The following is a 23,085-nucleotide window of genomic DNA, read 5'->3' on the forward strand; positions in this document are numbered from 1 at the left end:
TTACACACCTTCCAGATGTTTCTACTTTTATTCCACAATAGGCACACGGGCCTAATTTGTGATTATATCTTGGACATGAAACTCGATCCGTGGCTTGAAGCAGTATTTTGAAACCCTACCCCTTGTCAAGACCAGAACGGAGACAGGCCCCTCTTGTGTTGCGTTTCTCTCAAGTTTAATTGGAAGAAAGGAAAAGGGTTGCGCCCACGATCCGGTGATCGCTGGGCGCGGGAAGCAGGTCGCTCTGAAGGCGGAAGTGGAACTTCCGTGGCGAGCGATGGCAGTGTCGGGAACGGAAAAACGGGTCAGTAGCCGGGACAGGAGAGCAAAAACGTGGTCGGGTCAGAAACGAGTCGTAAGCCAGGAAAGGAGAGTAGACGTCATGCATTTGGGTCCTGATCCTGTTCCAGTTCATGACAATTACAGGGGTGTCCAAACCTTTCAGAAAGCGGGCCAGATTCGGTAACCTGAAAATCTGTTCCTTGAACAGTCCTTAATAAATTCACCCTCCGTGAAAAGTTTGCAGTGATTGGCGATCAGTGTCCCGACCTCGTAGCTCACTTTTGTAGCATTTTCATTTGACTCGCCGGGTCTTGTGAAAAAGCCCTGCTGTGCTGTTAAAACAGCTTCCAGTTGCTTTACCTTTTCAGTCAAGTCATGTTTATATGTGACGCTCTTAATCACAAGGAGTCTCAAAGGGCTGTAAAGACCAGACTTCAGACTATTATGACACCATCCCCTGATCTAAAACCAACAGGAGGGCAAGGAAAAACTCAAAAACCTCAACATGAGGAAAATGACAAAACCTTGAGAAGCACATGAAGTAATCCCCCTTCCAGGATGATCAGGCTCCAAAAGATGTTCCAATAACAAATAATACACAGATATTGTCAACATGAAATAAAACTCATTAATAAGCTATCGAATAGAAAAGATTTTACAGCGTTTGTTTCCAGTTAGCTTTTTGTAGTCAGCATGTCAAGCTAATATACTGAGGGAGCCGGGGCGGACGATCTTCACGAAATATCCTAACTTCATTTGAGAACACAATAAAAGCCAATGTTGAACGTCCAGAACTTTGAACATTTCCCGAATGCAATAAAGCACGTTCCCTTTTTGCCATATCTCCTCTCTGCGTATTTTTTGGGGCGACTCCCAACGACGTTCTCTCCCAAATTATATTCTTTGAAAACAGCCACAGTCTCTTGGCAAATTAGGCAGAAAAAATAATCCTATTTCCACTTGTCCTCACAGTCAACTTTCCTTTTTTATCGACAGGAGTGTTGTCAGAAATGGGGGGGGCTAAAATTCTGGTCAAAAGGCTACTGCCATCATCTGGTTAAATAGTGATTTATTAATTGTTTTTTTTTGGTACAAATTTATTTTAAACTGTGGTAAACATTACTGGGGAGCCACACATTAATTTCATAAAAGTAAAACCCTGATCAGGGGCCGTTTTGGTCCCCGGGCCAGACTTTGGACATGCGTGGCCTAGTATACCTTAAGCATCATGTTTTAAACCTTAACTGTTTCAGGCAAGGTTTATGGCTTCAAGTTTTGTGCCATAATCCTGTCTTGTAAACCTTATTAAGAACCCAAACCATGGCTTGAAAGCAAACTTTAAAACATTAACCTTAGGTTGAAACCCCGTTTTGATATTCCTTTCACGTTTGAAACCCTGACTTAACACCAACAACCTTGCCTGAAATGGTTTCTGGTACCATAACACCAATCCCAACACAAATCACAACCCTCGCTTGATACCCTACTTAAGGACACTTAGCAATTCTTATCTTGCAAATGTGTCGTGCACAGACTTTCATCTGGATATCAAGCCAAAACACATGTTGGAATCGCTCCCGCGGCTTTCCGCATCACCGAAACCTAGAAAGAAAAAGATAATAATTTTTTGTCTGGAGGCATTTGAAAACGAATGACGGGCTGAGGCGGAGGCGTGCAACCGTGTGCCTGCAGGGTTTCTGCAGCAATTTCTTGCCGAAAAAGATCAAAAATATTTGGCCCTTGGTAGCCGACCCCCTGATTTCAGTAACTGCAGTGTTCATTTGAGCTGTAAAAAGTGACGGGCCCCGGGGACCCGCATGCTCAAAAATCTACGGGTCCCAACAGAGATCTATGGCTGTGGTTCTTGGGATCGTGTACTTCCCCTGCATTCACACCGATCGCTGCTTGGCTCTGCGGCTAGGACCTTGACTCGGCCTCTTGGCTGTGAGCAAATGTCTCGGCCCCTTGGCTTTGTAGCGTATTATGATTTGACCGATAACGGATAATAAATAATTGATAAAGAATATAAAACAATAAACCTTACAAAATCCCCCCCTACCCAAAATTTAGTCTTATCGAGGTTGAAATTGTAAATCGGCGACAAATATGTAATATAAATCTATATATTCATTCCGTTTTAATCATCACAGTTTATTGGTAATACAAATCAGTTATCACTTCAAGATGTTTCAGTTCACAACAATATTGTAAATTATACAAAATAATATTGCTGAAATATTTGTCTATATATTCATGCAGTTTTAATTATCACAGTTAATTGGCAATACAAAGCAGTTATCACTTCAGATTTTTCAGTTCATATATTCTTCGTGGTTTGCTGTCCCGCCACAGTTGTAATGCCTTCTCAAGGTCCAATCCATTATCATCCTCCTCATAGCATCACCAGGAATATAATCGAGTCCATTTTGGCAGAAAAGTCCTTGCTAGGAGTATTCTTTTATTTTCTTTTGTCGAATCGTTCGCTTCAACACACGTGTTTTCCTTGCCTCCGCGATCGAAATGCGATCGGGGATAATAGATTGCGGTTGCATGAGTGCAGTTCCCCATTTTCTCAAAAATATATAATTTATAAAGAGACATAAAACACACTTGCTAGACTGGCAGATTAAGTATTATTAAGTAATACTTTCTCCTTCCTATATATATTTTTATATTTTGGCAAGTAAAATATAGTAAAAACAGACATAAAATAAAATATTAAACATTATTTTGAAATATAACATAATATATCTAAAATGAGCCTTTTGATTTGTCAATATTTCAATTTCTTAAACATGCCTACATTACCACTAGGACGAATAAAATAATAATTATTTCAAAACTAGGACGGAGACAGGACCCACTTGCGTAAAGTTTCTCACAAGTTTTTTTAAAGGAAAGAGGAAGGGCAGGTCGCTCTGATGGCGGTGTCGGGAACGGAAAAAACGGGTCTGTAGCCGGGACAGGAGAGCCAAAAATGTCAGGGTCAGAAGCGAGTCGTAAACAAGGAAAGAAAAGCAGACGTGGTCGGGGACAAAAGAGGTCGAAAGCCGGGACGGGAGAGTAACTGTGGTCAAAAATAGGTCAAAGCCGGGGGACAGACAGGAGCAAAAACAGTTGGGAGTCAGGATCGAAAAAGGCTTGCCTAGTGTTCACTGAGGTTTGCAGACGGACTGACAACAGGTGACAGATAGGAGTGGGTTTAAATAGTGACAGGGAGCCAATCAGAGTCCGAGGCAGTTGGCGCCAAAGGTGATTCACATCAGTAATCATGACATTTAAACACACTAATTACTTAATAGCTAATTAATTCTAGTTACATGAATTAACTAAGTAGTTATTTTTCCACACAGTTTGTCACTCATCATAATTTAAAATAACCCTAAAAAGTGGGGTGCATTATTTGAGGTGTCCCTAAAAAAAAGGAGATTTTGTCAAGTATTTGTATGTGTTCGGGGCAGAACACATTAGGTAGGAGGAATGAGGGGCTATTTTCATGAACCAGAACAGGATCAGGACCCAAACGCGTGACATTCTCACGCAAGCCTTTTATTTTACGGGAAATGGACGAGATCCATTTCAATTGCCGGAGTTGATATCGGACAGATGGGGTCGATACCGGACAGGACGGGACAGACAGGACATATATTGAATCAGGATATCGAAAATAAACAGGAGCAACTGGAAAAAATAATAAACAAGACAAAAATAGATGGAAACTGATATCAAAAAGGACAAAATAAACGGGAACAATACCGGACAGGAAATACCAAAAGGAACAGGACCGAGAACCCACGTCTTGCGGGGCAGAAGTTCGTTGACGAACTGACAAAAGGAGAGTGACAGGACTGGGTTTAAACAGCAAGAAAGCCAATCTGTCAACCAACACGGGCGGGGCCCATTGGGCGCCATGGCAACCGTGACAGCCATGGGTAAATGTAGCGCTGGAAGGTGACGTCATGCTCGTTTTGTTAGTTGCTTTGTTTCCATATGTAGAAATAAACACCTCGAGCAAATACGTTTAAGCCTACTTTACATTCAGTGACACATTTTAATAATCTAACAATAGACAGACAGATTCATACATAGGTAGCACAGCTCACTGTGGGTTTTTTTGTTTCCATTTGTTAGTGTAGCATGAAAAGGGTGAAAGTAAGAGAAGGACTTTTTCAAATAGAGTCCAAAGGCCAACCTAAACCCCCAAAAAGGAAAGAGCGTCTCAGAAATTCACGTACTTTCACTCGCATCATACACGAGCTGAGGCTGCAATGATGACTTAAGCCAGGAGATGGCGGTCACAATATAAAAAAAGCTTACAATTCCACACATCTCCTTTAAAAGTGGGATTTACAAAACAAATTTTCAGCAGGGTCATTTTTCAAGTGAGAAACTAAAGGTGTTTTGGTCGACACCGCCATTGAATTTTCCGTCCAATTAGCACGAGACGGCGAGCAGAGGAGACGGCTGTTATGTGAAACGGGCCCTCGGGGGCCCTCGAGGACTCCAAAGCCGGAACACGGAAGGCCAATACTTTGCTTTGACGTCCGGCCAAGGGAGCTACGACGCGCAGCTGATTCTTGTCCACTCGGGAGAAAAGTTGAAAAAAAAACACGAGGATTCGTGTGCAGCGGAACGGAAATAACACGAGAATGGTAGAGGTGATACTAGCGCTGGGATTGGATATCGAAATAGAATACTTTGTTTGAAAACGATATGTATTTTTTGACCAAGAAAATGAGAAAGTAAAGGATTTTATACATTTAACTATAAAGGATTTTATATGATTGACTCATAATGCAATGAAGATTTTCACTGAGTGGGTGTTAGTGCAATGTACAAGGTCAGTGCAGGCTGTTCGAAATAGGAAATTTTGATAACAGGACAGTTCTGAGATCATGGGTTCAAATCCAGCTACCGGACTTCCTGTGCAGAGTTTGTATGTTCTCCCCGTGGAAGACAGGAAGACAAAGAGATGCCAAAAGACATCATCCAACTCATTAGAAATACACACATTGAGCAAATACATTTAAGCCTACTTTATACTCAGTGACACATTTTAATAATCTAACAATAGACAAACAGACATAGGGAGCAAAGCTAACTAGAAAGCTAAATAAATATCTGGGAATCTATGTAGATCAGGGGTGTCAAACTTATTTTAACTCAGGGGCCACACGATAGAACAAAAACGTTCTCTCGGGGGCCGGACTAGTAGATTAAAGAGAAAGAAAAAGAGAGATAAAGAAATAAGAGAAAGAGGGAGGGAAAAGAAGAGAGAGGGCAGGACAAAGAAAGAGACAGAGGGAGAGAGCGTGAGAAACAAAAGAGATGAGGGGGAAAGAAAGGGAGTGGAAGAAAGAAATCCAAAGAGAAATAGAAAGACAGAAGGAGAGAAAAGGAAAAAAGAAAATTAGAGCAAAACAAGTTAAAGAGACACAGAGAGTGAAAGAAACAGAGACAGAGTGGGAGACAAGGGGTGGGGGAGAGGGAGAGAGAGAGAGGGAGAGACAAAAGGGGTGGTAGAGAGAGAGAGAGAGAGAGAGAGAAAAGGGGTGGTAGAGAGAGAGAGAGAGAAAAGGGGTGGTAGAGAGAGAGAGAGAGAGAGAGAGAGAGAGAGAGAGAGGGGGAGAGACAAAAGGGGTGGTAGAGAGAGAGAGAGAGAGAGGGAGAGAGTAAAGGGGTGGTAGAGAAAGAGAGAGAGAAAAGGGGTGGTAGAGAGAGAGAGAGAGAGAGAGAGAGAGAAAAGGGGTGGTAGAGAGAGAGAGAGAGAGAAAAGGGGTGGTAGAGAGAGAGAGAGAGAGAGTGGGAGAAAAGGGGTGGTAGAGAGAGAGAGAGAGAGAGAGTGGGAGAAAAGGTGTGGAAGAGAGAGAGAGAGAGAGAGAGAGAGAGAGACACAGAGAGACAGAGAGAGAGAAATAAATACGTACAGTGTCTTTGTTCGAGGCACCTTTCTTTGGCAACATCAGGTTGACATATTTCAACCTGAAGCTTGTTTTACTCTTGCGCTTCTCGGAGTGGCCGGATTCAATCCCTCACCGGGCCTGATCCGGCCCGCGGGCCGCCTGTTCGAAACCTGTGATGTAGATAGTGACTAGAAACAACTAACTTATAAACCAACCGAATAGACGGACAGACAAATACAAATTTCTAAAACAAATGAAGCTATTACTATGAGAAACCTCTGCGCCAAAAACATACACTGTCCCTTTAAATCTGAAAAAAATCCAAGACACACCAACAGCTCATTCGCCATTGATTTCAACCTCCTTAACTCGCGTCTAGGAAAGTAGTCCTCCATGAATGTTTTATTTTTACACTATATGTAGATGGAGTCAAAAGTCAAACCACTCACGTTTATTATTTAAATGCCGTAGTAGCATGTTAGCCCGGCGCGCTAACCGGACCTTAACGCACTCGTTTTTATGACAAGTAATTGTTGCGGAGAGCGCCGAGGCGTTTTTAGCGTTCGTTTTATGTGCCGGGGCCCCTCCAGGGGCCGCCCCCTGCCAGGGTTTCACGACCACTCGCTCGGACCCTCCTGGCCTGTTCGCCGGGGGTACCGGCCTCTCCCATGCATAATTCACGAGGCCCCGTTCGGTTTGGAAAGCTGCCATAACGAGGCGCGTTTGCGAGCGTGTTTCTTCCCGACGGGGAAGAAAGGCCACGGATTAAGCCGGGGAACGTCTGAAAGTTGTTTTTTTTTTTTAGTTTACACAAAAAAACAAACAAATGCTTTGCGCTCCGCTGAGGCGGATCGTAATGAAGCATGCTAATCGCGTGATGGTTTGTTTTGACAAAACGTACAATTTAGCAACTCGGTTTGACGCTACTCTTCGGAAAAACAAACAAAGTCAAAAAATGATCCGATACATGCTCCAAAACGGTGCAATCTAAAGGATTTTATACGTTCGACTATAAAGGATTTTATACGATTGACTACAAAAGTACATGTATTCAGTTTGATGCAGTTGAGATATTCACTGGCTGTGTTTCTATTTAAGGTACATTAGAAGCAGGGTTGGGTAGGGTTACTTTAACTGGATTACTTTCAATAACTTTTGGATTACTACAATACCAAATGTGCTAATAAAAGATAAAAGAAACTAAATAGGAATAAAATGATGACTCACAACACGTGGTAAGCTTTCTCTCCTGGCTTTGATATCTTTTATCTCCGGCAAAACGAACATCAAATGCGACCAGGGTTGGGTAGGGTTACTTTAACTGGATTACTTTTGGATGACTCCAATACCAAATATGCTAATAAAAGATAAAAGAAACTAAATAGGAATAAAATGATGACTCACAACACATGGTAAGCTTTCTCTACTGGCTTTGATCTCTTTAATCTCCGGCAAATCTAACATCAAATGCGACCAGGGTTGGGTAGGGTTACTTTAACTGGATTACTTTTGGATTCCTCCAATACCAGATATGCTAATAAAAGACAAAAGAAACTCAATAGGTATAAAATGATGACTCACAACAGGTGGTAAGCTTTCTCTCCTGGCTTTGAACTCTTTGATCACAGGACAGGAAATATCAACGGAAAACAGGACCGAGTCGGAACCCACGTCTTGCGGGGCAGAGGTTCATTGACCGACTGACAAAGGAAGAGTGAGAGCACTGAGCTTGCATAGACGGAAAGTCAATCCGTCAACGAGCTGCAGCTGGCGCTATATGGGCGCGGCCAATTGGGCACCATGGCAACCGTGACAATCACATGTTTATGTTAATTTGAGTTGTTGCTATAGTAGCAAACTGATGAGTTTATTCCATTTTGAGTATTGGGCAAATGTAAATGATATATCAGAGGAGGCTAGTTACTTATTTTGAGTATTATTTTCCAGTTTTTTTGACGATGACATCATTCTTGCTATCAGCCATTCATGTTGATCTTCTTGGACTTCTAGACGGGAACGAAAACTGGAGAAAATAATAAGACCAAAATAGATGGTAAAGAAACTGGAAACCAATATTAACCAGGACAAAACAAACGGGAACAATACCGGACAGGAAATACCAACAGGAAACAGGACCGAGTCAGTACCCACGTTTTGCGGGGCAGAGGTTCGTTGACGGACTGACAAAGGAAGCGTGAGAGCACTGAGATTAAATAGACGGAAAGTCAATCTGTCAACGAGCCGCAGCTGGCGCCGCACGGGCGGGGCCAATTGGGCGCCATGGCAACCGTGATAATCACATGTTTATGTAAATTTCAGGTGTTGCTATAGTAGCAAACTGATAAGTTTATTCTATTTTGAGCACGCAAATGATATATCAGAGGAAGAGTGAGGGCACTGAGCTTAAATAGACGGAAAGTCAATCCATCAACGAGCTGCAGCTGGCGCCACATGGGCGGGGCCAATTGGGCACCATGGCAACCGTGAAATTTTCCTGTTTTTAAGCACTATATTTGATATTAAGTTTTGTCGTTTTTGTGTAGTCTTTTTGTTTTATATTTCTGTCTTTTGAGTGGACACACAACGGGGACAGAAAGTGAAACACTCTCGGAGGCCCCCTAGTGGTTGCGGGGGACCCTGCGCAGCCTCTTAGGGGCCACGATTTGCCGGCGGCTAATTTGATAAAACCGATGGCGCGTTCTTTTTAAAGACGGCGTTGCACTTTATAAAACATAACCCGCTTTAATAGAATCATAATTCCGCGTCTTCACTGTGCGGCATGGGGCTGCGTACATCACGCTTTAAATACCGTTCGATTCCGAAGCTATGGGCAATAAAAAAAAGCTTTTAATTTGGAGGGCAGGTGACGGTAAAAAAGAGTGGGGGGGGGTTTAAAGAACTTTGTGAATAAAAGAGGGAAGATTTACCGGGTTTTAAATCAACGGAGGGGGGGGAATTGATAGCTCATTTGCGCTTTTTGTAGGGCTTTTATTGTCCGCCTGTCATTGTTCCGTCTCGGCTCGCGAGGAAAGCAGACGGGAAGGTTAGCCCTCGTTAAACTTCACTTTAACCGGCGCTCGGCCGTAAAGGGACCGTGTGCAAATTTACGGGGAGCGCGGGGGGAGGGGGTGGTTGGTCATGGTTTACTACCCGAACTGGGGTTATTAAGACGAGGGGGAAAACTGTGCTGGGGTTCGGTACCTGTGGCGAGAGAGACCAATGGGGCTTTTTTCATGAGTAGGTACGTGAGAGAGAAAGGAATGAGAGAGGGGGGAAAAGTAGAGAGGGTGAGATAAAAGAAGAGAAAGAGAGAGAGAGAAAGAGAGAGAGAGAGAAAGGGATGTTGAGAGAGGGAGAGAGATGTAGAGAGAGAGAGCGAGAGAGGGGGAGATGTAGAGAGAGAGGAAGAGACGTAAAGAGAGAGAGAGAGAGAGGGAGATATGTAAAGAGACAGACAGAGAGAGATGTAGAGAGAAAGCGATGTAGAGAGAGCGAGAGAGATGTAGAAAAAGAGAGAGAGAGAGAAAGAGAGAGATGTAGATAGAGAGAGAGAGGGAGAGATGTAAAGAGAGAGAGAGAGCGATGTAGAGAGAGAGAGAGAGAGCGATGTAGAGAGAGAGAGAGAGCGATGTAGAGAGAGAGAGAGAGAGAGAGAGCAAGAGAGAGATGTAGAGAGAGAGAGCGAGAGAAATGTAGGAAAAGAGAGAGAGAGATGTATAGAGAGAGAGAGAGGGAGATATGTAGCGAGAGAGAGGGAAAGATGTAGAGAGAGAGGAAGAGACGTAAAGAGAGAGAGAGAGAGAGAGAGGAAGAGACGTAAAGAGAGAGAGAGAGAGAGAGAGGGAGATATGTAAAGAGACAGACAGAGAGAGATGTAGAGAGAAAGCGATATAGAGAGAGCGAGAGAGATGTAGAAAAAGAGAGAGAGAGAGAAAGAGAGAGATGTAGATAGAGAGAGAGAGGGAGAGATGTAAAGAGAGAGAGAGAGAGATGTAGAGAGAGAGAGCGATATAGAGAGAGAGAGAGAGAGCAAGAGAGAGATGTAGAGAGAGAGAGCGAGAGAAATGTAGAGAGAGAGAGAGAGAGAGAGCAAGAGAGAGATGTAGAGAGAGAGAGAAATGTAGGAAAAGAGAGAGAGAGATGTATAGAGAGAGAGAGAGGGAGATATGTAGCAAGAGAGAGGGAGAGATGTAAAGAGAGAGAGAGAGAAAGAGAGAGATGTAGAGAGAGAGAGAGAGGGAGGGATGTAAAGAGAGAGAGAGAGAGATGTAGAGAGAGAGTGATGTAGAGAGAGAGAGAGAGAGCAAGAGAGAGATGTAGAGAGAGAGAGAGCGAGAGAAATGTAGGAAAAGAGAGAGAGAGATGTAGAGAGAGAGAGAGGGAGAGATGTAGCGAGAGAGAGAGAGAGAGAGATGTAAAGAGAGAGAGTGAGAGAGGGGGGAGAATGAAATCTAAAGAGAAATAAAATGGGGCTCTTTTCATGAGTACGCGCTGTCTCTTTCTCTCTTATTTCCAGTCTCTTTATTTTTCTTTCTATCCATAGCTCTTTTTCTCTCTCTCTCCTAATATATCTCTCTCTTTCTTTAGTTTTTTTCCCCTCTCCCTCTTTCTCTCTCTTAATTTCTTTTTGTTTCTTTCTTTCTCTAATTTTCTCTTCTTAGTTCTGCCTCTTTCCTTTTCTTTATCTATTTCTTTTTTTCTCTCATTCTCGCTACCTCTCTCTCACTTTCTCTTCTTTTCTTCCTCTTCCCTTCTCTATTTCTCCTTTCTTTCTCTTTCATCTACTAATCAGGCCCCAGTGAGATTGTGAGTGCAGGGGTGGCGTAGTAAGGGGTCACGTGGTAGATAAAAAAAAAAACAATGACCCATCCCTGGCGTGCTATTTTCAGGAGAAATCCCAAGGGGTCTTCAAAGTCCCCTTTCCGGGTCTCCGGTTCGATGCCCGGGTGCGATTTTCATCTCCACTCGACACTCGTTCATCCGTGGAATCCGAGCAAACAACTTCCCCGCGCCGCGCGCCATTAATTGGACGCCATTACCAAAAACAAACCGCGCCGATGTTTGTTTTCCATGTCTGCGAGACTTTTAAGAGAGAGAGAGAGATGTAGAGAGAGAGAAAGAGAGAGAGAAAGAGGGAGAGAAAGAGGAGAAGATTTCGTTTTATTTACTCATCCGCCCGTGATTGTCTCTTCAACTCAACGAGCGGCGACATAGTGCCACCTACTGGTGAAGACGTGAATTGAAGAAAGGAAAATAATAAAAGGAAAAAAAAGGAAAACGTTCTGACTGGGGCCAGATAAGTCGCGTAATGCGTCGCCGAGTGTCGCGATAGTTGGTGAAAAAGAGAGTGAAAGGGACAGAAGAAAGAAAGAGTGAATGAATAAAAGCGTGAAAGAAAGTGAAAGGGGGAAAGAGTGAATAAAAGAAAGAGTGAATGAATAAAAGCATGAAAGAAAGTGAAAGGAAGAAAGAGTGAACGAAAGATAGAAGGATAGAAGGATAGAAAGAAAGAAAGAAAGAAAGAAAGAAAGAAAGAAAGAAAGAAAGAAAGAAAGAAAGAAAGAAAAAAAGAAAAAAAGAAAGAAAGAAAGAAAGAAACAAAGAAAGAAAGAAACAAAGAAACAAAGAAAGAAAAAAAGAAAGAAAGAAAGAAAGAGAAAAAACGAACGAGAGGGAAAGAAAGAAAGAACGAACGAGAGTGAAATAACGAGAGTGAAAAAACGAGAGTAAGAAAGAAAGAAAGAAAGAAAGAAAAACAAAGATAGAAAGAAAGAGTGAACAAAAGAAAGTGTTAATGAAAGTAAGAGTGAAAGAAAGAAAGAGTAAAAGAGTGAACAAAATAAAGAGTGAAAAGAAGTGAAAGGAAGTAAGAGTGAACAAAAGAAAGGGTTAAAGACGGAAAGAGTGAAAGAAAGTGAAAGAGTGAACAAAAGATAGAGTGAAAGAAAGAAAGGGTAAAAGAAAGAAAGAAAAAAAGAAAGTAAGAGTGAATGAACGTGAGAGAAAGAAAGAGTAAAAGAGTGAACAAAAGGAAGAGTGAAAAGAAGTGAAAGGAAGAAAGAGTGAACAAAAGAAAGAGTTAAAGAAAGAAAGAGTGAAAGAAAATGAAAGAGTGAACAAAAGATACAGTGAAATAAAATGAAAAGAAGAAAGAGTGAACAAAAGAAAGAGTGAAAGAAAGAAAGAGTAAAAGAGTGAACAAAAGGAAGAGTGAGGAGAAGTGAAAGGAGGAAAGAGTGAACAAAAGAAAGAGTTCAAGAAGGAAAGAGTGAAAAAGTTAACAAAATATAGAGTGAAAGAAAATGAAAGGAAGAAAGAGTGAACAAAAGAAAGAGTAAAAGAAAGAAAGAGTGAACAAAAGAAAGTGTTAAAGAAAGTAAGAGTGAAAGAACAAAAAAGAAAGAAAGAGTGAAAAGAAGTGAAAGGAAGAAAGAGTGAACAAAAGAAAGAGTGAAAGAAAGTGAAAGAGTAAACAAAAGAAAGAGTGAAAGAAGGTGAAAGGAAGAACGAGTGAACAAAAGGGTGAAAGAAAGAAAGAAAGAAAGAAAGAAAGAAAGAAAGAAAGAAAGAAAGAAAGAAAGAAAGAAAGAAAGAAAGAAAGAAAGAAAGAAAGGAGGTATAATCAGATAAAGAAAGAGGGAGGGATAAAAGAGAGGAATAAATAACTCAAAAAAGTAAAAATGAAAAAAAATGTTTTAAAAACAGTAAAAAAAAAAAGGGGGGGGGAGAAACATGCATCTTTTTTCATTTTTCTCTTCAGTTCTTTCTTTTTCCTTACTTCTCTGTTTGTTCCCGTTTTCACTTTTTTGCCACTTTTTCATATTTCTCTTCCTTTTTTAAGCTTTCCCCCTTCTTTTTGTCTTTCTTTGTTAAAGGCTAGCTCAAAAATTGGAAGAAAACGTGAGCTTTTTTTGCTCACTTTCAATCTTCGCAATTTGTAGTCTTTCTTGGACTCTTGGTTGCACTACACGTGACAGCGACATCTAGTGGACAACTTATGACCCTAGAATGTTATTATCAGCGCTGTTTTTGTGGAACCCCCTATTAGGCCGGACCTCACCCAGATCCTAGATTCTGCAGCCCCCGACTCATTTGAGTTTGAGACCCCTGCTATAAAGGACGACCGCCACCACCAATATGGCTGCCAAGTAGGCGCGTCTCCTATGCTGCCACCTAAATTCAAATTTAAAAAAGACACTTTATTCTAGAGTTTTGGTTTGGATGAATTATTATACTAGCATATACTTGCTACACGAAGAAAACTCAGTAGAGAAAATAAGTCACAAGATAATATGACAACCCCGTTTGAATGAGTACGGATATGCTTTATGGGACTACCGCCACCACCAACATGGTTGCCTAGAAGACTCATCTACTTTGCTTCTGCCTAACTTCAAATATAAAATGTGACTTCGTAATACACTACGCATTAAAAATTATGTACATGAGACTTGAATAAAAACAACTTTTATGAAAAAGTTGGGATTATAACAACTCCGTTTGAACGAGTATAGGCATGATTTGTAGGACTATCGCCACTACAAACATGGTTGCCTAAAAAACGCATCTGCTATGCTTCTACCTAACTTTAAATAGATAATGTGACTTCATTATTCACTACACATACAAAATAAATTATGTACGTGACACATGAAAGAAAAAACAATATTTATGAAAAAGTTGCGATTATAAAAACTCCGTGTGTACGAGTATGGACATGCTAAATGGTACCACCGCCACTACCAACATGGTTGCCTACAAGACGTATCTGCTATGCTACTGCCTAATTTCAAATGGAAAATGTGACTTCATAATAAACTACAGATAAAAAAGTCATGTACCTACATTAGACACGAATAAAAACAACACTTGTGAAAAAGTTGTGATTATAACAACTCCGTTTGAACGATTAGTATAGGCATGCTTTATAGGACTATCGCCACTACAAACATGGTTGCCTAAAAAACGCATCTGCTATGCTTCTACCTAACTTTAAATAGATAATGTGACTTCATTATTCACTACACATACAAAATAAATTATGTACATGACACATGAAAAAAAAAACAATATTCATGAAAAAGTTGCAATTATAACAACTCCGTGTGAACGAGTATGGACATGCTTAATGGTACTACCGCCACTACCAATATGGTTGCCTAGAAGAGGTATCTACTTTGCTTCTGCCTAACTTCAAATACAAAATGTGACTTCGTTATACACTACGCATAAAAAAATTATTTACATGACACTTGGATAAAAACAACATTTATGGAAAAGTTGTGATTGTAACAACTCCGTTTTAACGAGTATAGGCATGGTTTACGGGACCATCGCCACTACCAACATGGTTGCCTAGAAGACGGATCTGCTATGCTTCTGCCTAACTTCATATAGAAAATGTGACTTCGTTATACACTACGCATAAAAATAATTTGTATGCATGACACATGAATAAAAACAACATTTATGAAAAAGTTGTGATTATAAAAACTCCGTGTGAACGAGTATAGGCATGCTTAACGGGACTATCGCCACTACCAACATGGCTGCCTAGAAGACGGATCAGCTATGCTTCTAACTTAAAATAGAAAATGTGATTTTATTATACACTACAGATTAAAAAAAATAAATTATATACATTAAAAAAAACATTTATGAAAAAGTAGTGATACAACTTAACGAGTACGGACATGCTTTTAAAAGGAGTACCTCCTCACCCAACATGGCTGCCAAATAGGTGTTTGCTAGGCTTCAAATAAATATGACACTTCATTATAGTGTCGTGGAAATTAGTATGAACTTAAAACAATGAATCATGTTTCACGGTCATAATTAGTAAAGCGAGAGAAGTTTTAATTAAAACCAGCTAGTCATAGATTGAGAGGGGGTCTCAATACAGTTAAGACACCAGGTCATTCTGGACTTGTTTTCAATCGTTTCTGAGAATTGTTAAGCAAGGGAGTGAACTGTGTGTCGAATCGACTCACTATAAACTTGTATACAAGCCACACCCTTTAAAACAGCCGTATACTAAGAGAAATAGAACAAACGTATACACTGACCTGTAGAGGCTTGGACAAACTTGAGAACCTCCATATCCATTTTGGCGTCAAACCACTCGAACACCTTCTCCTTTTCTGCGAAGCCTCCATGTTTTGATTCCATTTTCGCACGTTTGGTGCAACTTTCCTAGTCCGACGCTGCTTTATCCACACCAAACTTTCTTGCTACTTTCAGGTAGCTAGTTTCTTCACCGGCCTTTATCACATTTATCTAGAAGTCAGCAGTATAGGACAAATGGTTGCGTTTTTTTGTTCGCCCAGCATGGCGTACTGCAAAAACAATTGTTTTAAATTCGGCACACGTTTACAGTGAATTCTGTTGGTTTGTTGTTCCTGCCTAAGCCACGCCCCTTCCTGGCAAGATGTTTCATTCAATTCTATTTCAGCATGTATAAAAAGCATGATAGAAGAAGAGTGAAAACACATAAAATAACACTGATACCGATACACTTCGCTTTTACACAAAAAAGGAATGGGCGGAGTATTGTTAAGTATTCTTTTCAATCACTCAAAATGAGAAGAAGCATTTATTATCGTATAAATTCCGATGAATTTCTTACATATTTCAATGATCAAAACAATGAAATGCTTCATTTTTGCTTAACTAAACACAGATTGTTAATAATGTTAATTTTCCTTTACGAATGATCTTCAGCACCAGGGTTTGTACACCATCCTCATAGGCAAATTTAGGACTTTCCAATTTACATATAGGATTTTTATTCCTGTGTGTGCGTTTATCAAAACATATGATTTTTAAAGCTTGAGTAAACTGCTAATATATTTATTTTTAAGACAAATCTCTCGCCGTATAGGTTGAAGGATTTTATGCATTTGACTATAAAGGATTTTATACGATTGAATACAAGTTACATTTATTGAGTGTAGGCTATAGTTCAATGACAGGTCGCGCCGTTCCGAATGCAGAATATTTTGTCTAGTTCTGTTGATAACAGGACTCTGACGGAGGACGGCAGGCGTTGTTTGGAGAACAAGAACCTGATGACGTAGAAACGCTCGGTGTTGTTTTGGTTAATTCCAGACATCGGGGCGCTCTTCTCCGAGGTGGTGGAGCCCGGGGGACTTCATTGGCACGCCCATGGGAGGAGTCGGCACACCATCTTGCGGAAAGGCGTGGGCCGAGAGAAATAAAGGCTGGAGGACTTCAGAGAAGGCTCGAGATTTCGATATAGTACACTTAGTTAAATTTAAAATGAATTTAAATCTGCCCTGTGTGAAAATGTCGGCTATTCTTGTTCATCTTTTCCTTCAAGAAATGAGCGCGCATTGTTGGGTGAATGTAGGTTGTGTTTGATTAATGGAGTCAGATTACAAATTTCGAAAAATTTGGTAAACAATATATTTTAATATTTAAAACCTAACAAGCGGTTAGGTAAATATTATGTAACTTACATTTCCAGTTGCAGGAAGTTCTTCCCATTACAATTCCCCACCGGGGACGACTACCTTCATTTTTTGCATGGCGCGCAATAACGTAAATACACATTTCATAGTGCCCGTGTTTAGGTGTTGGCTAACCTTGTCGGGAATGATGACGCTTCATAAGGCAGTGCCGTACAAACTAATGCCAGCTGCCGTTAATCGCGAGGAAAAAAGAGCTGCAATGGCAAAGCCGCCAAAGAGCAGTGTCGGTATCATTCTTGTTGAGAACCGTGGTATCAATTTCAAGCATTTACAAGCGTGTCACCCCAAAATTTGACCACTTTCCAATCCTTGAAAACACAACATTAAAAGGGATTCAAGCACCTTTACGAACCCTGAAAGGTATATCACGTGCTCGACCTATCGACAAAGAACACGTTAGCCCTGGTGGCTAACTGCTAGCGGGCGGGAGTGGTCTCAAAGTTTGTTCATTTGTTCATGTAGGCGAGCGCGTCCTTCTCCAAACTCTGAGCGAAGCGGTGGTTGAGGAAGAGGAGTTGTCCGTGAGGAAGGAACTGATGCAGGAGGAAGTCCACGCGGCTGCTCTTCAACAGCACCTGGAAAATGGATTAACAATCAATCAATCGATAGATCGAAGCCATATCCCCCTTCTCTCCATTCCCCTTCGCTCTTCCCAACCTGACACCGAACATTAAGCCCACAGCACAAGGGATGTGTTACTATGCCGTGCAACCCTTCATCAGCGGAGAGAGGCACAGCAGCATGCAATGGTTTACCCCCTCTGCATCATATGTGTTGATGCCAGTCATTCTTAACTATTCTTCGCCATTCACATCCATGAATGAATGAATGAATGAAAACTTTACTTTGAACATTAAAATAAAAACAGGACAAAAACAATAACTCAACAACAAAATTATGTTACATAATATGTTTGAAAAGGGGTAGTAAGAAGCAGATGCTTATATTCCCTACCCCTTCATCTTCTGCTATTAAATAGACCAATGATAATAACAACAATAGTAATAATATTAATAATAACAGTTATGATATAACAAAGTGAACCATAGTTCTAGGCGCACTATTCCCAATCTCTCGTATCACTCATACCCCATTTTCTTCATCTCTGTATTCCGCCAGTCATGTTTTTTTGTATTTCAATTTGAACACGTGAATAGTTGGACATTGTTTGATCTCGTCTTGTCAATTGTTCCAAAGTTTGACTCCGCACACAGACACACACATACTTTTCCTGGTGGTTCTCACCTTTGGGATTTTGAATTCACTACAGCCCCTTAAATGATAATTTCCCTCTTTCCGAATGAATCATTTTTGGGTGTTTTCTGGCACTATGTTTTTGTTGACCTTAAATAGCAGTTGTGCAGTGAAAATTTTTAATAATTTGGACTACAGGAATAAAATATGAGTATGATCTCGATATCCTACCCTGTGTATGGTTCTAATTGCACGTTTTTGGTGGATAAAAAGGGGCTGTAGTCAACTTTTGCAATTATTCCCCCAGACTTCTGCACAATATAATAAGTATGGCAGAACTAGAGAACAATATAATAAAAACAATGCATTATAGTTTAAAATGAATTTGGCTTTATTATTTATTGAAATGCTTTAAGATACCTTAGTTTGTATGTGTCTGATGTGTGTTTTCCATCTTAATTTCTTGTCTATTATGACCCCTAAAAACTTCATTTCTGATACAGTGTCTATTGCAGCACCATCCATTTTTCCTTTTTTTTTCCTTCCTTCCTTAGCTCACACTCTTGCATCCGTGAAATCAAACGACCTCACGTCCAGAGCACATTTCACTACAACCATATTTGGGCTCTCCTCTCATTTTATTTCCCACCACTTCTGCACTACCTACTTTTTTAGTCCAACAACCCTTATGCATTCTTTCCATACGTCCAAACCATCGCACATTTTCATCAACCCTCTCACATACCGTAGTTTCCGCACTATAAGGCGCACCTAAAAGCCTTAATTTTTTTCAAAAGCTGACCGTGCGCCTTATAAATGGATCAATATTAAGTCGCAAAGTCTTCCAACTAATGCAGCAGCCGCGGACTAGATTTTCCCCCGAAGGCAAAGTAGTCCGCGGTGTATACTGGGATTTATTTACCGACGTTTCATTGGCTAACCAATTTGTCAATCATCAGTTGAATCGATCACTATTGGCTAAAGTTATTCGGAGGTCAAGGGGGCGGATCCTTTTTATCATTTACAGGCTGGCATTGGCTTAAACGGCAAAACAAAGCCTGCAATTGGCCGAAAAAGACCTGTCAATCATCAGTTGAATCGATCACTATTGGCTAAAGTTTTTCGGAGGTCAAGGGGCGGATCCTTTTTATCATTTACAGGCTGGCATTGGCTTAAACGGCAAAACAAAGCCTGCAATTGGCCGAAAAAGATGAATGCGTATAGCACGTGGCTGACGGCATACAGAAAGCATTTTTTTACTATTTTGTATTTGTAAATATTTTATTCTCCTGGATTTACTACCCTCACGGATATAAGAGGACCACGGCTGCACATTATTATGAACACAACGACTTCGGTGAGCTACTCTGGCTATATATATTATCCCTGTATCTTGTTTCAGACTGACCTCGATGTTTCTGTGATAAGCGGTGCAGATAATGGATGGAATGGAGTGTCTATTTTTAAATTCAACTCAATTCCAAGTGTTTATTGTCATATGCACAGTAAAGTTGCGAGCGAAAAAGAAAATAGAAACTAAGGAATGGTTGGCATTTCTTGAATCCCAAGACTTTAACCTTCCGAATGATATTTTGAGTGACATCGTACGGACACCGCATCCGCACGTGTCTACGACACCTATTTGCTTCTTTGCAAGCTTTGGGAATGTTAAGGGGGTAATCAGTTGGACTGAACTATCTGACTGTTTTGTCCACGTTCCCATTGTAGCGCCTTATAATCCGGTGCGTCTTATCTATGTCAAAAATTGGACCAAAAACTATTTTTTCGGGGTGCGCCCTATAACCCGGTGCGCTATAGATATGCAGATTTACATTACATTACATTTACGCCGTTGTTTCTGTATGTTACCGCTCGAGACAGAGACGCTTTGGGAGATCTTCATTGACTTGAAAAGCGCTATATAAAATGCAGCCCATAGACCATTCCTTAGACCTCCCCCTCACCTCACTTCCCTGCCCCAGCATGTGAAGGTGCTCCAAACAGTGCTTGGTGATGTTCCTCAGCGTTCCTTCGGCCAGGAGAAGGTTCTCGTGTGGCTCGCACAGCATCACGAAGGACAAACCATTGACGGCCAACCAAAGCGCGCTGACCTCCTGCCAGTAGGGGTCCCCGCAGCGCAGCCTCACCACGCCGCTGTCGGCTTCCTGAAGGGCGAGGGCTTCCTCTCCGGGTAGGGTTTCTACAGGGGGGCGTCCCGAAGCCTCCCGTCGCAGAGATACGGCGCTAAGTACCTGCCTGGTTAGAAATGGACAAAACGACAAGATTATGTGAGATCATGATTGTGTTGGGAATTAAATATCAAAATGTACCGTTCATCAATTTGTTCATATTAGTTATCTGACTCCATTAACCAAACACAACCTACATTCACCCAGCATTGCGCGCTCGTTTCTTGATGGAAAAGATGAACAAGAGAGACGACATTTACACATGGGGGCAGATTTAATTTCATTAGCAATTTAACGAAGTGTACTCCATCGAAAATGGCCGAATTCGTGTCGTTGGAGTCTCTGGGAAGCCTTCTCTCTCCAGTCCTCTAGCTTCTCCTCTCGGCCCACGTCTTTTCGCAAGATGGTGTGCCGGCTCCTCCCATGGGCGTGCCAATGAAGCCCAACGTGAGCTCCACCATCTCGCCGAGATGTCTGGAAAACTCAAAACAGCACAGAGCGTTTCTCTAAACAATGCCTGCTGTCCTCCGTCATCAGGGCCTTTCTGCGTCTGGATGTGCCGATTATCTTACCAGCCCTACGCCCCGTTCCCGCCATTCCTGTAAACAATATTTCCTACCAGGGTGCCCTGAACTTTCTCTGCTCATTGAATAAAGGCACAGTCCGTAAATACCTACAGCATTAAACTCAATAAATGTAACTTGTATTCAATCGTATAAAATCCTTTATAGTCAAATGTATAAAATCCTTCAATAGTAGGACACGAACAACCTCATATTCAGTCCTACTTTACTTTAACAGACTGTGTACAAACCATTACTATCTGTTCGATATGGGGCAGCAAACCCCTACCCAAAATAACAGCCTGGAGAGGGATGGGCACCACCAGGCTATACTTATCCAAGACACACCACAGGAAGAGGTGCCCTAATGATCCAAGCATTAAAGTTGATCCATGAATGGATCAACTTTAAATTTAACTTGTTGGAAAAAAATTCAGCGCAAAATAGTTATCCTTCAGTGATTTAGGATCTAGTATTGCCACACATTGCTACCCGACAATGCCAAGGTCCGGGTCATCTCCTAACAGCAGGATGACACTTTACTCAGACAACAACGGCGACCAGATGATGAAGGTGCTGCATCTGAGTCAGATCAAGAAGCTTCTTATGCTTTTGGTAATGAAGTTATATAATATTTTATACGCTGTTTTATTCCACTTATACTCAAAAATACTTATCCTTTGTGTCACCTCAGCCTTGAGTGAAACTTTAAACGCCTGTGCTTTGGAATGTTTTGTTTGTTTTCAATCTGTGCAGATAACAATGATTTAATCACCTCGCCTGGGGGCAAGGAAGATGACCTATCACCTTCTCCCAATGCTTCGAAGGACCATTGGGATAATTGCATCCACACGGCGCGGACCAATCAGCCAGAGGCTTGATCATGGGGTGTGGACAGTCCATCCTGTGTGGCATAAAAGGGGCATCCCGGACAAGCTCCCCTGGTCTCCTGCACACGATTTGAAATTGGCACAGACAGAGACCCGATTTCTTTAACTATGTAATTCGGCTAAATAAATTGATATGTGGACTACACTCGTCGGTACGGCTAATTCAACTTCTCCGACTTCTGAACATGCTCCAACTGTAAGGAATTAGGAGTCAGATTTCAGTTTAATAAATGTTAAAACCTAACAGTAACTATGAAAACCAGTGCTACCTGTTTGATGTTGGGAAGCTAACCCTTGCCCCTCTAGAAAAAGGCCTGGAGAGGGATGGGAAGCACCAGGAGGGAATTGCCCAAGACGCACCACAGGAAGCAGTGCACCTACGACCCTGGCGGTTAAGTGTTCCGTGAACTCAACTATACTGATTATCAATAGTGCTATTACTTGTCTAATATAGTACTCATTTGAATATATTACAGTCACATTTTTTTTCTGGTTTACAGTGTAGCGCCAACTACTGGAGAGGAGGACCTAATGTATGGTTTTTCGGGGGTATCTATGATTGATTACACATTAAAATAATACCTGTTTATATCTACATCTTGATTTGAATCATGTTTACAACAAAAACGTGCAAATAAAAAAATAATATAAGCAATTGCGTATATTTATTTTCATGTTCAAACAAAAAATAAAAACAGGTTTAAAATAGTACGAACACTGAGCATAATGACGTCACCTAAAAATTGCTGTTGGACTTGGAGTATTTAAAAATAACTAATAAACAATTTCGTTAAGGGTATTTTTTTAACAATGAAAGTCATAGTAGAAATTATGGTAATAATGATAAACAAACAAAAAACGGAATACTTAAATTATAGGGGAAAGGGAGAACCGACGTACCGGGCCACCATGGACAGTTTTTCAGCCGACAACAGTCGCCTCTCCTCGGCGTTGAGCTGCCGCTGTTGGTCGCCGTGAAAGAGCGCCTCGTCCGCTCCGAAGAGGCTGGAGTAAAGCACCCTGCTCTCCCCGGGAGAGAGAACCCCGATCGGGCACACGGTGTGGATGAAGAAGGCGACCACCATGTCGTTTATTTCGTCTCAAACAGAAACAAAGAGAAAACGAACGGTTTTTGTTTACATCGCTGGAGTACTTCCGGGTTTGATCACGTGAACAGATGCCGCCTTCTGTTTCGTTTAACAATTTCCGGGTTTAATCACGTGAACAAATAGTCGCTTCCTACCGCTTTATGGAGTTGTAGCCACAAGAAGGCGCTCTCACATCAATACAGTGGGACCTCGGTTATCGCGGTTAATGGGGACCAATACCACCCGCGAAAAGTGAAAACCCGCGAAGTAGCGACACCCCTTCCTCCAAAAATGCTAAAAAAAACTTTGCAGTACAATTATTATTATTATTATCGGAAACACATCCTCAACATAGCATCAAACAAAGATTTAGCCTTACTTCGGATTAAGTTCGCATCCAGGCTGATTTTCTTCGCCCGACAATCGTGGATCCAAATAACCAGTGCATTTTCCTTTCGCACCATGGTCTTATTCTGGGTGTTTACA

General features: G+C 41.3%; 1 protein-coding gene across 1 annotated transcript; it reads right to left on the reverse strand.

The window, feature by feature from the left end:
* Positions 1–16,596: 16,596 nt before the first annotated feature.
* Positions 16,597–22,672, reverse strand: ap5s1 (adaptor related protein complex 5 subunit sigma 1). Its single transcript, XM_088354333.1, has 3 exons — positions 22,412–22,672; positions 19,834–20,125; positions 16,597–17,250 (listed from the first exon to the last, which is right to left on the reverse strand). Exons 1-3 carry the CDS (start codon positions 22,594–22,596, stop codon positions 17,122–17,124), a joined length of 606 nt encoding a protein of 201 aa, XP_088210459.1. The 5' UTR covers positions 22,597–22,672; the 3' UTR covers positions 16,597–17,121.
* Positions 22,673–23,085: the final 413 nt, after the last annotated feature.

The sequence above is a fragment of the Urocampus carinirostris genome, chromosome 15 (genome assembly GCF_059441175.1).
Source record: "Urocampus carinirostris isolate Australia breed hairy pipefish chromosome 15, RoL_Ucar_1.0, whole genome shotgun sequence".
NCBI classification, from domain to species: domain Eukaryota; kingdom Metazoa; phylum Chordata; class Actinopteri; order Syngnathiformes; family Syngnathidae; genus Urocampus; species Urocampus carinirostris.